A 17,824-nucleotide genomic window follows, 5' to 3' on the forward strand; every position below is an offset into this window, starting at 1 on the left:
AATATGGAGATACCTCAAAGAGCTTGGACTGGAGGTTCCATTTGACCTAGCCATCCCTCTGCTGGGTATCTTTCCAAAAGAACTAAAAGAATCATATCACAGAGAAGTATGTGCACCCATGTTTATAGCGGCACAGTTTGTAATAGCTAAATCTTGGAAACAGCCTATTTGCCCATCCGTTGGAAACTGGATAAAGAAGTTGTGGTTTTTCTCTAAAATGGAATATTACTCAGCCATAAAGAGCGAGAGAATAGATTCATTCATAGGAAAATGGATACATATTGAAGATATACTCCTAAGTGAAATAAATAAGTCACACATGTGTATACCAAATAGTTTTAATAAGATTACTGACATTTAGAAATTTGAAGAAAGGAGCTAAAGGTGTAGGGAAGGTGTGACAGCTCAGTGTGAAGGGTCTGGAAATAAGTTGGCCAGGCAGAAAGAATACATGAGGGCACTGTGGAGGGTAGAAGATAAGCTCAGTTTCTCTAGCATGGTGATAGTGGTATGGGTCTAAATTCATCAGATGGAGCCAAGTATGGTGGCTCATGCCTGTAACTTCAGCACTATGGGAGGCTGAGGAAGGAGGATCACAAGACTTACAGAGACCCTATCTCAAAATAAAAAAATAGGCTGGGGGTGTAGGTTGGTGCAAAGGTCCTAGGTTCAATCTTCAGTTCAGAGAAAAATAACTTTATCAAATTGCATAATTCAATATGGGCTGTTTATTATATGTCAATTGCACTGCAATAAAACTTTAAAAATATTTTTAAATATTAAAAGACTCTTCTACTTGCAGCAAAATACAACTCAGAATAAATTCTATTAAAATGTTTAACTATATAATTCTTTCCTTTCCTTCCTTTCTCCCTCCCTTCCCTTCCCCTCCCCTTTCCTTTCTTTTCTTTCCCTTCTTCCCTTTCTTCCCCTCCTCTCTGTTTCTTTCCTGATGCTAAGGACTGAATCTAGGACCTTGTGCATGCTAGGCAAACATCTACAATCCTAGTGGGGGAGGAGGGGGCGTAACTGCTTCTTAACACAGCAAATATTGTTCAGTCCTCTTATCCTCTGAATTCAGATTGGCCTTTAGCAATTCAGTCAGATTTAACGTCTGCACTACACTATATGTAATGAGCTCAGAGGTAAGACAGTAGTATAAGCATAAGCATAAGCAAGGTCCTGGGTTCAATCTCCAACACTTGGTGAAAAATCTTGCATTTCAAGAGCAAAAGCAAGCTAGGAGGGGGTTACAATTCCAGACTTGCAGTTATACTATAAAGCTGCAGTAGTAAAAGCAACATGGTACTGGTACAAAAATAGACATGTTGGCCAGTGGAACAGAAAAGAGTATGCAGAATCTACCTCAAGCATTTGTAGGCATCTGATTTTTGATAAACCTATAATGTTCACAGGAGCAAAGATAACCTCTTCAATGAACAGTACTGGGAAAATGGTTATCCACATGAAGAATAATAGATCTTGATCCATATCTCTTACCCTATACTAAAATCAAATCAAAATGGATCACCCCACATACAAAAAGAGAACCAATAGATCTGCTGGAAGAAAAAAATGGTGACACTCTTGAATTATATATACGCTCTCCCTGGTTCTGTGGCTTTCAAACCCGACAATTTAGTGGATATTATATTCCTGGAGCATGGGTATGTAGACAGGTTTTTAGATCAACCTCATAGACACACTTTTTGAATACTAAATAAGACTCTTGAGAGAGAAAAAGAAAACACCCGACCGTTTTGTACAGCCATGCTGGAAGGCTCGTCTTTTGTTCAATATACGCTCTCCCTGGTTCTGTGGCTTTCAAACCCGACAATTTAGTGGATATTATATTCCTGGAGCATGGGTATGTAGACAGGTTTTTAGATCAACCTCATAGACACACTTTTTGAATACTAAATAAGACTCTTGAGAGAGAAAAAGAAAACACCCGACCGTTTTGTACAGCCATGCTGGAAGGCTCGTCTTTTGTTCAGCCAACCCATTCACCAACAGTAGTCTGCCACACCGATTTCACACCATGACTCACACGAAGCTGCACAGTGGAGAAAGAAGGGAACACGAGGGCAAACCAGAGAAGGACCTGGGTGTGGGTACTGCCTCTCAACGTACTATCCCCATTTGCACTGTCAACGCTTCAAAGGCCGAAGGGGCAATTCATATGGACTAACTGCCCCCCGAAATTTGTTGGCTTGAGCCAGTAGTCTAATAGAGAAACTGTTCTAATCAAGACTTTTTGGAAGAAGGCTAGGGATGCAGGCAAGCTGTCCAACCAACATTAGGTGAAGAAATTGGTTTCACTGTTCCATCCAGAGTAGCAACTTTGTGTTCAAGACAAAACAAAAACTCCCAAAGGCCAGTCCTTGCCCACAAAACATATCTGTTCTCCAAAGATGAGGGTTACATGGATATTTTTAAAACATTCTTCCACATGACTTTAACACACAGTGAAGATTAAGATTCACTGTCCTAGAGCCCAAGTTGTAATTTCAATTCCAAACTGATCTCCGTGATTCTAGAATGACTCTCACAAATGAACTGTATTCTTGAGACCTGACTGCACTCCCTCCTGGTAGCTTTTCTTTCATTCTCCCCTCACCCTCTTGGGATGATCCGGATGGTACTTCCATTCGTAGTGTGGCCATTTGATCCTGTTCTGACCTGTATATGATTCAAATTAACTATCGACTACACTGAAGTGAAATAAATCAGACAAACATTTAAATATCACATTGGTTCTCTGGTATGAGAAACTGGAAGTGGGAAAAAGGACCAAAAGGTACAACAGGAAGAAAATGTTCAAATGGGAAGGGGAGGAAGAGGGCAAAGAAGGAAAGGACAAGGAAAAAAAAGAATACAAGGGAAAAAATGGAAACAATCTTTTGTAAATAAGGAAAGAGAAAGTGAAGGGAGAGGAGGGGAGTGGAGAAAAAAAGAAGCAAGATACACCAGGCAAAAGTACAAATTTCCTACGATGAATGTTATTATGTATATCTAAAATATACCACTGAAATAAAATTAAAAAGAAAACCAATTAACTCTAGCACAGTGACAGGTCAACAAGAAAATCATCTTTTCAAGAATCCTTTGGTGCCCTGCATTTGTAAAACTGGTCAGTATGCCTCCTTCATAAAATGCTTAAAGTCAGTAATTAGAAAAATGTCTTTCTTTCTAGCCTGAGAAACCAATTAATTAACATTTCCTTATATATCTAGGGTTTTTCCCTTTTAATCCTTTCATTTAACTCATCCCAGTTTGCCAACAACCATCTCTTCATCGTAAATACCACTCTAAGGACTAAGTCAGCCTTTCTACTTTTGGTGTAATTTTATATCTAAAATCATCACTGGGAATAATAAATAGTGACAGAAAATATAGATCCCTTCATGGGGAAAGCCTTATTATCTTCCAGATACAGAAAAAAGTGGTACTTCACCATTACAGAGTGCAAAACACTTTTCCCTCATGCATATCAAATATTTTTGAGGTTATTCTAGCTCATAACAGCGTCAAGAATTAATCTGGAACAATGGGACATCCCAACTACACTATGAGATGGGAAAGCAAATTATTGTATTTTACCTTCCAGAAGCCCTCTGCAGTGCATTTGCTAATTATCAGTCAATCTGTCTCTTGTTGCTGATGACTACTTGTTAGTTTACGGCAGCAGTGCCTGGCAAGCCACTATAATTGAAGGTTTTTAAGAGCATCTATTGCTGAGGCACAAACTCCAACTTAAGACAGATGTGACCAGCCTTGTTTGTAACGAGCCTGAAATAACTGGGAATCTGTGATTTGGCTAATTGCAGGCTTCCTGAAAGCATCTTAATACAGGAAAAACTTTGACCATCCTCTGAAAGACACCTTCCTTAACTTTTAACCATTTCGAAGATCCATTCTAAGTGCTCAGCTCTCAAGTTATCACAGACCAGAGAAAGCAATCACTAAACCATTGAGTAAATAATTGATCTTTAAAAAATACTTAGAGGTAAGACATGAAGTCAAATCAATTCTTGTGGCAGAAGGTATTAGCTCAGCACTGCCTCTAGGAAAGTAGACTCTCTGGAGCCAGATTCAAAAATCTGACAGATGGCATTCAGCTCTTAATCTGTCTAGTAGCCCGTAAATGTGATCAAGACCATCATTTCCCCAGTGCTCATCTCCCCTCATCTCCTAACACTAGTACAAGAAATGACTTTGGAAGATACACAACTTCACAACTTGCTTCCTTTTGTATTGTCCCTCATACCCAATTAAGAGGGCTCTGGGTTCTGGACCCATGCTGTAGAAAGCTGTGTTTTGGCACCACTCTGCTTGTATACATGGGGTGAGAAGTCCATGGGGCCAAGGGAAAATCTCTATCTGCTACCTGTATCACTCCCAGCCCTTTCTAGGCCACACTCCTACAGCAGGGACTTGGGAACTTCCTGCTGAGGGAGCCATGAGAACATTCCCAGGACTTGCATGGTCACCACTCTCTGGTTGATCCACCTGAAAAACGTGCACACCACACAGGTATACACCTCTGGTCCAGGACAGTGGTTTGTGGGAATGTGCGTGGATGTGGAAGCGGGGGTGTAAGCAACTCTTTCTAGGCGGGGCACAGAATGGGAAAAGAAACAAAACAGGCAATGCAGTGTGTTGCCTATCTCTGCAATGCCACAAGCAGCCTAGAACTCTAAGGAGAGTCTGGGAATTCTTCCAGGTGTTTAACCTTGCCCCAGGCCCAATTTTATGCATCCTGTAGGGAAGCTACAGACTGCCCTCTACTTAGGCTTGGCAACCCATGACAAATTTCAAACAAGAGAAGTTAGAAGTTTGGGGGAAGCAAACGATCGAAATAAGAATATAATTATTCATCTAAAAATATACGTGGTTGCCCTTTATTTTCTATCTTCAAATTCCTTAAGTAAAGAGACTTATCCATTGTGAAAGCAATCTACAAAAGTGTATATAGCTAGATAGCAGAAGTAGCAGATACATGTAATGCTAGCATTAAGGGAGGCTGAGGCAGGAGAATTGCAAGTTCATATTCCAACTGGGCACCTTAGTAAAACTTTGTCTCAAAATGAAAAAGAGTTGAGATATAGTGATAGAGTGATTTTGGGTTCAAAACCCAGAACCATTAAAAAACAACAACAACAACAACAAAAAGTACAAAACCCCTATATATCTGAAAAGTCCATGAAAGTTGTTTTTAGAAAAATAAGCCATTTTTCTGTGTTCTTATAGTGGGATTCTCACAGGAAAGAAAATGGCTCTATTAAGGCTTATTGTCATTACACCTCATATGATCCTTAACAACAGATTCAAAAGATTATTGCTGCTAAGCATGGATAAATTTATTCATACAGTCATTCATTTAATAAATACACACTGATTGTCTACAGACATTCTGCCAACCTCTAGGCATTTAAAAATAGATAAAACAAATAGTACGAAACTCATTATTAACTAGAGGAGGGTGAAATCATGAAAACAACACAAAAGGAGCATCAGACCCAAACTTGGAACACAGAAAAGTTTCCCAAAGAAATATCACCCATATGGAGTGCTCAAGTTAGCTGAGCAGTTTATCTACCAAAGAAGGCCATTAAAAATGTCTAATCAGCTGCCTGCCTCACAAAGTGTAAGGTCCTGAGTTCGATCCCTGGTACAAAGAAAAAGAAAATGTCTAATTATACCCTGGTACCCACCCCACAAAGTCGAATCATAAAACTTCTAAATTTTATCAGACAGTGCTCTCCAGGAAAAAAGGACAGAGCAGAATTAATACTTATAGATTGCCAGGCAATAGAAAGTCCTTTGCACATACTGAGTAACTGATCTTTACAATAGTAGGGCAAGGGCCAGGGATTTATCTTAGTGGTTCTGCCGCCTACCTCACAAGCACAAGGACCTGAGTTCTATACCCAGTGCCAAAAAACCCAAACAAACAAAAAACAAACTAGTAGGGCAAATGCGGTATTACTAAGCTGATTTCACTGAAGAGAAAACAAAGGCTTAGGGAGGCTAAGCAAATTTCTTCCAGTCATGGGACCAGAAAGTGGCATGTCCTGGATTAACAGCCAGTATTCCTTCCATTAGTTCAAGGATTATTAAAATATCAAACTCAAACAAAACTTTGCCTCACTTTCCAGCCCCTAAGTGCAGACTTTGGGAGGTTCATCTACGAAGTGCACATGGGTTTTAAACAGGTGCCACTGATGACAGTGTGCCCGAACGTGCCCTGAGTATCCCAGGGAGGTGCTGAATGTGCAGTTGTGATCTTCATATTCTGATCAGTAGTTCTAGGGCAGTTTTTCAGCTTAGCTTGGGTGGGCGGGAATGGCTCTCTGAGGAATGGAAATTCAAAGAGAGATCTGAATGTCATTAAGAAGAAAGTTACCTGGAGATCTAGGTAAAGAAAACTCCAGGCAAGGATTAGGCAGAGTAAGGGTCTTGAAGCAGAAATAAGAAACAGTTCAAGAACATCAGGAAAGCCAACATGGCACAAGAAGTAAAAGAGAGAGAATCTTAGGTGAGGGGAGAGCATCGGTGGAGAGAATAAATAAGCTAGAAGGGAGCAGATCACGCAGAGGGCCCTGAATATCACAGTACAGCATTTTAGATTTTATTTTTAAATGTGACGGGAAGCCACTGAAGAGTTTTGAGCAGGAAAGTGACATAATATGGTTTTCCAAGACTGGGGTATGAAAAACTGCTTTAGGACTGCGAGAGTAGACCTAAGAAGATCATTCCAAAAGCCACAGCAATTGATCAAGAAAGAGAAAATAATAGGCAGAGGCAAAAGCAAGTGAAGGGGCAAAAATGACACTATTCAAGACATGAGGACAGATAAGCTGAATGAACTCACTGATGAGTGAAACGGGTTATTGAATTGAGTAAATGAGTAAACTGTAGCATTGTAGATGGACTGGGACAGGGAGTGGGGAACGACAACAAGTTTGGAAAGAAAACGCAAGAGTTTAGTTTTGGACATGTTAAATCTGAGTTACCTATTTGGTACCCAAAAGGAGTACTGTCCTAAGTGCACAAATCATTCAGGGGAAACACAATGCTGGGAGTAAAAATTAGGAGATATGGACCCAGAGGTGGTATACAAAACTCCAGGAACTAAGGAAAGCCCAAGGGACCGGCCAGGGAATGAGTGTATTAAAAAGTGGGGAGGGTGGATGGGCACAGAGTGCTGCAGCCTCCACACTGGGAAAAGTGCAGGAGCCGGCCAAGGAGACTGAGCATACCGCTGGCAGTGCAGGAGGAAGCTCAAGGGAAAACAACATCATAGGAGCAAGAAAATGCTTTAATGCCTTGAGAAGAAAGGACTCCCTCTGCCAAAGCTGCAGAAGTACTGAATGAGACTATTAATTTGCTATGGAAGATATTTCTTAGAGCAGAGGGCATCTCTGCAGTTATTTGTGTGGGAAAGTGGTTTATACCGAAGCATTGTTCTACTGATATTAATGGAACCATCTTATAGTAAGATCTAATTTTTAATCTGAAAATCTGTTCCAATTAGATAACACTAGTTTTTGTGTCAGCTGGAGCCTTATCACATGAATAAATCATCCCAAATACCAGCCAGGAGCTTCCTTGAAAGTGTATCTATAGGTTGCAGAGAAATCTTTCAACTCTGAAGAACCTCATCAATTGCCACAAGTTCTGTTGGAGCAAAATGTGAAAACAGTTGGGATCCCATACTTTCATAAGTGAGCTAATGTCCCCTTTGGTCAAAATGCCCCACCACTGCTAAATCCATGTCCTTATTATAAAACCAATTGTATATCAAATAAATGCTTGCATGTTCCAGTCTGGCTTCTCTGCAGACATCTGATAATGCCAGTGACTTCTGTGTAGAGTATTTCCTTCCTGAATAATTGGGGCCACTTTAAATCAAGGCTGATGTTACCACCCAATATGCCCTACATTAATTTTTATCTACTTGGCTGGTATATTCAAAAAACATACTCAGGGAATGTAAGTCAATAATAGTCTAAGTAAAATATCATTAGGGTAGAAAAAGAATGCAATAAAATAATGTTAAAATCCTACTAAAGGAAACTATTAAATTATCCATCACTCAGACCTCCTCCAGCCACGACAATAATCTGTAACACTTCTTTTTTTCTTTTTTTGTAATACTGGGGATCAAACTCAGGACCTTGCGCTTACAAGGCAGGAACAGTGCCACTGAGCTAAATCCCCAGCCCTAATAATCTGTAAGTCTATCACACAGACAATTAGATTATTTAACATGGCTGTAAATGATGAGTGCAAGGCACACAGCAAGCACTCAATAAACAGCTGACTTTTATCAGAATGAAGACGTGTCTTTGGAACTTTTAAGTAAGCTTTACTACCTGGGATTTAACTTATAACTGTTTTTCAGAAAAGACCTGTCCAGTACCACTGGGAAAAATGACTCAATGTGCGCTGATTTACTCCATCAGTTTTTCTTTTAATCCTTTAGCAACCTAAACTTATGCAATTTGATTTTCTTGTCATTGCTTTCCCTATACTATCAAAAATGATGCTTTCTTTACTATTTCAAACTCATCATAAAATTGCTAAAAATCTAAAATTCAATTTGCCACATTACTGCTAATTTGAATAATGGCTGAATAAAACACAGGAAACGCTGAAGCAGCATTGATTTCTAAAACATTTTGCACTTTCCTCCTCCATCCCTGTAAAGTAAAGCTCGGATGCTACGCGCAATTACACAAGAAAATCAAGAAAGCCATTACATTCAGCATTTTGTCATGATCATTGTTACCATGGCAAAAAGTAGGCTTAGTTTAGCCCAGCTGCTACAGGCTGAGGTCCACTGGCCTTTGTAAAGCTGAGTAACAATATAATGCCAAATTCCACGGCCTGTCACTGTCCTCCCCGACCCCACGCCGGGACGAAGCTCTTGTTCACAGATGCCGCTGTCTCCTTCCTTAACGTTCAGGGCCAATGTCATCCTACTGCTGTATTTGACCTAGGGATGCAGATAATCTAGGAAGGTTACCACTTGACCCACCTCCTGTTCTAGGAGGGAAAAATACATGATGTGAAAACCGAGGAGTACAATAATAGAAAAAGCCTAAGGTTCAACAGTTGTATTACAGATGACAACAATATTGAGCTAGAAAGAACACAGGTATGGGAATGAGTCAGAGAAACGCAGGCCCACGGTAACTAGCTGAATCCTACATTATATTCTCTCATTGAGTATCAGTGTAGTTACCTACAAAATGGGGATAATAGTAAGTTCCTTGTGAGGATTAACCAAAATAATCTCCGGTCTGGGTGCCCTTACCCCTTTCATAATGGCTGAGAGCCTTATCTCTTTGGAAACTGTTTCCCATTGAGGTAAGCTAAATCATTTTCATCTTTCAAATTATATGGATATTTTCCTCAGTTGAAATAATTATTTGTATGGTCTGGCCGTAAACAAAAATTTCACATCAAAAGGATAAAAATTCAGTTTTTATAATATACATCAAATCTTGTTATCCATATTTTAAGTGCACCAATATTATCAATGTAAAATATGAGAGTATATACTAACTTTGACCTTATACACAGATTTTTACTTTTAAAAAATGAAGCAACATTATGAAAGCAGAGAAGTTTAAATTATCTGAAATTAATACATTAATCAAGACTATCTTTATTACAAAAAAAGGCTATGAGAATTTTTACCAGCTAAACAAAATATTTCTTCTAATGAGATTTCAGCTGAGTATCGTTTATCTTGAGAGAAAAATAATGGGACTTACCTATTCCAGTAGCTCCAGAACTGGTCATGCAGGTAGGAGTGGTGGCTACATTCATCACCAAATGAGGCTTTGCTTTCAATCCAGTGAATTATGTGCCCTTCTACAGCTAAGGGACAAAGCATTACTAATATACAGCGAAAAGAAGGAAGATTGAAAATTCTGAACTCTGCACAGGCCTCTCCACGATTCACACTGATGAGCAGAGGGTTTGGCCCTTACCATCACCTCTGGACGTAATTATAAAACAGTGCATGCCACATGTTCATCACAAAGAACATTTATGCTACAGTCACATCCGTTTTGTTTCCATCACATTCTTCAAAAGTCCTTTCCCTAATTCTGAGACTGTGATTCTGTAACTTGACGAGGGAAATGTTAAGCAGACCAAAGTAAGCCTATCTATTCCATAGAGCCGTTATAAAAATTCACAACTTAGAGAAATGAGTTGAAAATGGCAGCTGAAATGTCTTCAGGAGGCATACTCATTTCTCAAATACATGTAAAACTTTTTAAGGCATAGATTTCTTCTGAATCTATTATTTTCTGGTATCTTACAATAATATTTTCCAACTATCTCACCCATTTAGAAACAATATATTAAACTTTAGTGGGTATTAGATATAAAGCTAATATACTTTGGTAACTTATTTAATATTAACATATTTTAAAAGGAATGGAAAAATCTTATCTCATTCTCTATAAACAAATGAATAACAGAGCTTAAGAACTTACCAACTGGTACTTGTAAAATAAAATCTGGTGTTTTGTCATAACCCTTTGCACGGAGCTGATCTTCATCTACAGAAAGAACAAATACTATTACTTGTAACAGCATTCCATTAACAAGACAGCAATATAATTGCTTTTCTTTCTTAAATATGTGTAAAAATTACTAATGCAGTCATACATATCTTTCTTATGCATTCAATGCTGTGTCAGAATAAATGAATTTTCTTAACAAACCTGAAGCAGATAAAAAAATGCTTCTTTGTCCCTTTTGCATTTTTATGTCTTTATTATAAACATCATTAATTCAAGCTGTCATATGCTATCTTTTTTGTAACTGAAAATATTCAAAGAAATACACTTACTGATTAAAATAAAAGGATTTCATTGCCACGAATATCACTAATGTTATCAGCCCATGTTGACAATGTAAAGCACAAGCATAGTGACCTTTACAATTCTGAAACAAATGCTTGCATTAAAGCAATAAGAAAGTTTAGTTTCAATTAGAACTATCGCTACATACGTGAAAAGGACAAGGACAATGAAATCACCACAAAGAATTAATTATCCCGCTTCACTCCTATGCTTCACTACTGTTTCCTAGCATTTACTAGGACTTTAAACTACAATGTAATTCTGAAAAGCACACGGGCTTTGAAATTTTTTCCTTAGTCTGTTTGATTTCTTGATCCTCTGTAAATATCCATGATCCACTTAGAAGGTAAAGAAGCAGGAAAACAGGAAGCCCAACAAAGTTGGAAAAAACTATCAAGGTGCTTAATTAAAAAAACAAGAAAAAGCAAAAAACCCAATGTTTTCTAAATGCTGTCCTTGACTTCTAATGGCATTACAATGTGATTTCTGAAATGGGGAATTCTCCATTAGATTTTGGAGTGACCTGGTCATTCAATTCCAGACATGGCTTTCTGTCTTCACCCAACCTCAACTAATGGCCCAACTAAGTAACAAGGAAGGCTGTGTGGTCTCTTAACACCTACTGGGCTGTTGACATTGCCATGCATCCCATTCGCCTCCTTGCATCACCTTTGATTGAAATTAATGGCCCATTCCCAGTGCTGGGGAGCTTATTTCCAATCCATTTGTCAGCCCAAGACAGTGGTTTCACGGCCAAGGTTCGGAAACTCTGAGAACACTCTTGTGTACATCTTGAAAGGTCAGCATTTTAAATGTAAATAAACCTTTTAATGACAAGATATATATTTAAAATAGATAAGTCCAATTTTTATAAAATTCAGGATCATTAGGCTATCCAGATTTTAATGGATGGGGGCCAGAATTTGGAACCATCTTCCCTCCTTGAGAATGAAAAACTTTTAAGTTAACCTGAAATTATGTGATACAAATTACTGTTAATTTAAAAACAAGAGAATTTGGAAACTGGGTTATGGAAAATAAGACTGGAAAAATTTCTGTCATTTAACTGTACTCTGACTACAATGAGAATGTTTAATGGGAAAGGCATTTTATAAAATCAACTCCAGTGCCTTGAGCTGATGTTTTAGATAGGTGATGAACAGTCTTAAAAGCTGGGTTGACATTAAAAAAGACAGATTAATATTTTATTAAAACTATCCTAGCTTGGTCAACCTTTGCAGATGTTAAAATTTGTTTCAGAAAGAAAAATGGTTATGTTTCTGACAGCAGCTCCAAACAAAATTTCAAAGGTCACCAAGCAACCCAACTGCACACCATAGAAATTCCTTTAAAAGCACATGCACACTCCTGTTCGTGGCACTAAAATTACTAATATAATACTTATCATTTAAACTGCATGACTTCCTTAATGTGAGAATTTAAAACCCAAACCCCAAAACCTGAACATAAAACATCAAATGAGGCTAGGGAATTTTTGCATCTTTTTGTGGAGAATGTGAAAATATCATAGGTGTATTGTTTTATTCCCATTCCCCCCACTTCTCTCTCTCTCCCCCCACTTTAACTCTGCTCTTTCATTCATTATTAAGTTCATCCATAAGTAACTGCACACACACACACACACACACACACACACAAATAGCATCTAGAAATCTGTATCATCATCAGTGAAATTAGCTTTCTATTTTTATAAGAGGTTTATTCCAAACACCTGAAAGGTTCCTTTATTTACTCAGCTATCTCTGCCTTAACTCCCCTGTTTCAACCTTTACATTGCTTCTTTCATCCTAGATTTCCTAAGAAAGGAAGAGGGAAAAACTTGGTGAAGCTCAGAGGAAAGAGCAGTACAGGGATGGGAAACACCACACCACTGAAGACCCACTGGTATTCTTCACCTTCTAGGTCGCAGGAGACGTTCCTATCATTGGTTACCCCTTTGGGGGACTGAAGGTCAGCTCCACCCATCTGGCCTAATTTCTTGCCCTTTGCATTATGATTCTTTCTTGGCCCGCAGATACTGAAAGACTTCTTTATCTAAAATATTGTTAATAGGTGTAGATTTTGGTTGACACATCAGGGTTCTAACTTCGGGATCTTTAGGTTGTCATCAGCCCATACTACTTCCGTCCTACCTCATTCTTTCTGGGCTCCCTTGTATTGATGTACTTGGGCCTCACACTGCTGCTCAGAGGACAGGAGTTGTCCTTCTCATTTTTAAGATTCCATCTGCCCCAGTTTCACCAGCAGCATTAGCTACACATACATTTAATGCTTGAAAAGGAAAAATGAATAAAACATAAGTGCATTTTAAAGAATATGCATGTTGTCTACAAAGCCTATCCAGGCTGGCAATACTTTTCCTTCATGATTTAACTCCTCGTGCATAAACAAAAGCATAGAGGCACTAAACTTGGCCCAAAGTTCAAGGTTTTACTTGGTAATTTCTGCTGTCATTTTTTTACCTTTGGTCCTAAATGTTTGAAGCTAAGGTTCATCCCAATTGTAAAGGAAGAGACTGCATCCTTTCTTTAACGCTGATGAGAAAATTTCCTCCTTTTATCTTTTACCACTGTTATTCTAATAACACTGGCCTTATCCACTCTTTATAGTTTGGGTGGAATTCTCACTCAAATGCAATTTCTGCTTGGTGCTACTTCTGGGGAGGTCTAGAGTAACTAACCTGTTCAAATTTTTATATTCTACAGACAGTCCTGTATTTTATATTTTCCTTGAGAAGCATGTATTATTACATACAAGTTCTTACAATACTTTTCAGATACATGAGCCAAGTATGGTCACTTAATATTGTCTCAATTCCCCAAGTAAAAACTAAATGTTTAAGTCATCTGTTCAGTTTTTTAAAGAAAAAAGGTCAAGATTCAGAAAAAAAGCAAGAATATTATTAGCTGGAGGGGGCAATAATATGGATAGTTACATTGAGTATACTTTCCCCACAAAAAATCAATTTCCAAGTCCTATATACCTATCTTACTCAGTGAATACAGCAGACATGAAGTCAGGCTCTGCTGGCTTATGGTGTATATTTAAGAACCCCAAATAGTTCATAATTACTAACCTTATTAACATCATAGTTCAAGTGCTCATTACCAACATAAAGCATATTTGTTAGCCTCTGATCCACACAATATAAAGCTTCAGATGGAGGGTAATTCTGAACTAGTAAAGTCTTAGGGAACACTAACCCAACATTTCAATTTTATACATAATAAATGTGGCCTAGAGAAGTGAAGTTATCCACCAAGACCAGGATCTCGCAGGTAACCACGCAGGACAGAAGCTCAAGTCATCATGTCAACCAAATTCTACTTTGTCTGGGTAGACTGTATTCAACTACTAGTTAAGGCAACTATTTAAATTTTATCTTGTGTAATCTTTGTGACGTGTGACATTTGGGTGAGTCCTCTCTTCCTTCCTGTGGGATCAGCAGCTGTCTGTCTGTCTGTATTACTTAGACCACATCACCCAGAAGAGGAGAGGAGCATGACCACCTCTTGATTTCTAGCACTTGAGTGGTATTCTCTCCACGATAACTCTAAAAATATCGATAACACTGTATTTACAGATAAAGTGGATGCTAATTTTAAAAAATATTTTAAATTAATTATTATTATTTCAAATGTATAAAAACAACCTGAGTCTGAGCCTTTATTTCTAGGTGTTTTTTTGTTTGTTTGTTTGTTTTTTTCCCTTTGGTACCAGGGATCGAACTCTGGTTCTTGTGCTTGCGAGGCAGGCAGCGGAACCACTGAGCTAAATCCCAGCCCTAGCATCTATTTTTAAAAAAGAAATTATACATGTCTAAAGAACATTGTGAAAGTTTAATTTCTTTGGCCTTTGAGTTACCCTTTCCTATAAATGCCCGAAATATCCAAAGCAATTAAGTACTAATTACACAATTTCTTTTTTTAAAATAAAGGGCTGGTTTTGAGTCAGCAAACAAAATACATCTAAAACTAGTTAACATATATTTAAGAATCATTGCGAGACTGACGACTACCAAGAAAAGTTGTTTTTTTTTGGTCTTTTGTGTTGTTTTGTTTTATTAAACACTTTAAATTTAAGAAATGCCACTGTTTCCGGAGAAATTGTGTAAAACTTCAATCTGCAACTTCTACAAATGAAAACTAATGTTTGATGTGTCTTTTATTTATGAATTTGTAAGGGTTTCTAAAACTCTAAATTACAGTATGCCCTATGATAAAAAAAATAATATTTTAAAACTTTTTACTGGATTGAGGGAGGGCAAAAAGTCCGTCTATGTAAATACAAATTAAAACTACAGTTTATGGTATCTAGTATTGTTTTTCTGTTATCCAAATGACTGCCTTATTCTACATTTGAAGCTGTGACCTTTGTTCACCATGTTTTTATGTTCTCTAAGAGTTTCAGACTTTTCTATCTAATTTAAGAAAATGAGAAGCCTTCAGTAATAGCTGTTATGATACTCAAATCCCATGAAAAAACACAAAAATAGATATGCATTTCACGGCGGAACTGATAGCACAGACAAATGAAATCCTTACAGAACCCAAAATTTCATTACAGCCATTAGTTTCAACCTCTTCCCCTAAAGCCTCTTATCAGAGCCACTAATAAGGACTACAACTGACTGCTCTGACCTTGTCCTTTGCTTATGTCTTTAGGGGACAATACTAGGAAAAACTGAAGTGCCCTAAAGATGGGAAACAAACGGGAGGTCAAGAAGCTGGAGCAGCATAGAGAGGCTAGGTAAGCTAGTCTCTACTGCCTAATGGCTAAAGGGGGGGGGCATGAATAGCAACAAAAATAAAACCCTTCCTTACATTATACCACAGCACTCTAAATCCTTTTGGTTTAATGCCACAAATGAAGGAACAAATTGGCAGAGTTGAGTAAAAAAAGATACAGGATAGGCTGGTAGGAGGGAACTAGCTATGATACAAGGCCTGAGGCCAGTTTCTCCCAAACAACATAAGAGATTCGATGGTCAGGAGAGCCCTTTCCAACGCCAAAGTTCTGAGTGATTGAATGTTAGCCTTTGTCTGCCCCAATTCCATTTAGCTAAAGTCACTGATGTCAAATCCTTTTGTGGAGACAACTCTATCCGTCCCTGAGCAAGCTCCACACGAACAAGAGAGGCATGTTAGCAGCTCTCAGACATAAATAAGAGCTCCGGCACAGAAAGACAAATGTATGTACACATATACACAGGACCAAGAAGTCAATCCAGCAGTAACAGTAATTGATTTGACTCCTCCATGCCTTTTGGTTCTGAAGAGTAAAGTTTTAGCCTGTAGCAAATTCATAGTAGAAAGGGATTTTTACTCTGTGGTCCTGTATGTCATCTTGCCTGGAATTACTACCCCTCTCACACAATGTGATTCACAATGCCCATCAATAACATGACCTTCAACCACCAAGATGTGGAGATACACACTTGACCCAGACCTTTCTAATACTATAGGGCACAAAGAATTCACGAACTTTTCTCTGGGATTACAAACTCCTTGAGGATAAAACTACCATCTTCAGTGATCACCTTGTTTCTAGGGAATGAAGCCAACAGAAAAGTGCAGAATCCAAGAAGGAGAAAAGAGATACTGAACGTATTGTTTTGTTTCTGGATTCTAGACACATCAGGAGAAATTTTTCCTCTTTGGATTTCCCAGGTATACAGCTGAACAAATTACTTCAATGTGTGTTTGCACATTGGTTTGATTTGCTTTCTGCCACTTACAACCAAAATAGTCCCAATAACTCTGTAGTGGTCGGGAAAGCAGATGATCAGCAGACATAAATTATCTCACCAGAGCAGGGCTGCAGTCCAGAAGCAGGTAAACTGCCACTGTAAATGCACAGGACAACTTTCTTCAAAGCTCCATTAAGCATTTAGTTCCAGCAGCAACGAGCTGCCCTTGGTTCTTTTTTCTCAGTCCCCAGAAGAGCGCACAAGTACATTTGATAAGAGGAATAAGTAAGGATTCTCTCACCTTGACAATTTCTTCAGGAAAGAGAGAACAGAACCCAAATTCTCCATATTCCTGCTCCCATATCACATTCCTGCTACTTTAAAAACTGCATCTTCTTTTCAACTCTCTGGTAGATAGGAATTTAAGTGGTTGGCATCTTATGAGATACCCATCCACCTCAGTCCCCTTCAGCTTTTACAATTGTATGCTTTATTTCTAGTCTCTTACTTTGAACTGCTAACATCTGCATGTAAACAATCCTGCTATTCTAAATCTCGTCTGTTCCTGCTGCCTATTCTTCACCTGGAGTCATAATCCTCTGTTTGTCACATCATAATCACTTCCCCAGCACAGCACTGTTGCTTTAGGTGGGGAATAAAGCAGCAGGAGCCGATGAACTCTTAGAAACAAAGATCCTAATTTCTTACAGCAAGGGACATCCTTTACTAAGCCTATTTGGCTTTACAGATTATACCCTGCTAGAGTCCCACAGAGTAATACACGAATGTTCGAAAAGCACCCATGTAAAATATGCTGGTTTGTCCAAACACAGGGGGAAGAGGTAAGGCAGGCATAAAGAAAATGCCTCTCAGGTGTCACTCAAAATAATTGTTAGTGTCTACTAGTAGGGTAACATACCCTGGAAAGCATAAAATATCTCCAGAGCCATCCTTATTAAGCCAAACTTAACAAGAATTTGCACCAGACAGCGGCTGTTGAAGTCACTAATGAAAGTCCCTCTGACCTGGAGATATGCCAACCTGGAAGATGAGTGGTGTATCTTCCATCTTTGGCATAAACTTTCATATTTCTCCTAACACTGGTAACAGTCTTGTTGTTGTCTTCTCACTGTCACTTTTTTTCTTCCCCCTCTTACCCTTCGTGTCCAAAGGCCTCAAAAAAAAAAAAAAAAAAAAAAAAAAAAAAAAAAAAAAATAAAAT

The 17,824-nt window shown here is 38.4% G+C and overlaps 1 protein-coding gene across 4 annotated transcripts in view; it reads right to left on the reverse strand.

Annotated features, from left to right (window-relative positions):
• The window catches only part of Cdin1 (CDAN1 interacting nuclease 1), a 254,736-nt gene that overhangs the window by 119,658 nt on the left and 117,254 nt on the right, over positions 1-17,824 (reverse strand). For all 4 annotated transcript variants that reach the window (XM_019207576.2, XM_019207575.2, XM_010624629.2 and 1 more), the window contains exons 9-10: positions 10,521-10,586; positions 9,789-9,894 (exon numbers count right to left, since the gene is read on the reverse strand). In XM_019207576.2, the coding sequence (XP_019063121.1) occupies positions 9,789-9,894; positions 10,521-10,586 (172 nt within the window). The remainder of the gene's footprint in view (positions 1-9,788; positions 9,895-10,520; positions 10,587-17,824) is intronic.

This window comes from Fukomys damarensis, unplaced genomic scaffold (assembly GCF_012274545.1).
Source record: "Fukomys damarensis isolate Sample0158 unplaced genomic scaffold, DMR_v1.0_HiC HiC_scaffold_17, whole genome shotgun sequence".
Classification (NCBI taxonomy): domain Eukaryota; kingdom Metazoa; phylum Chordata; class Mammalia; order Rodentia; family Bathyergidae; genus Fukomys; species Fukomys damarensis.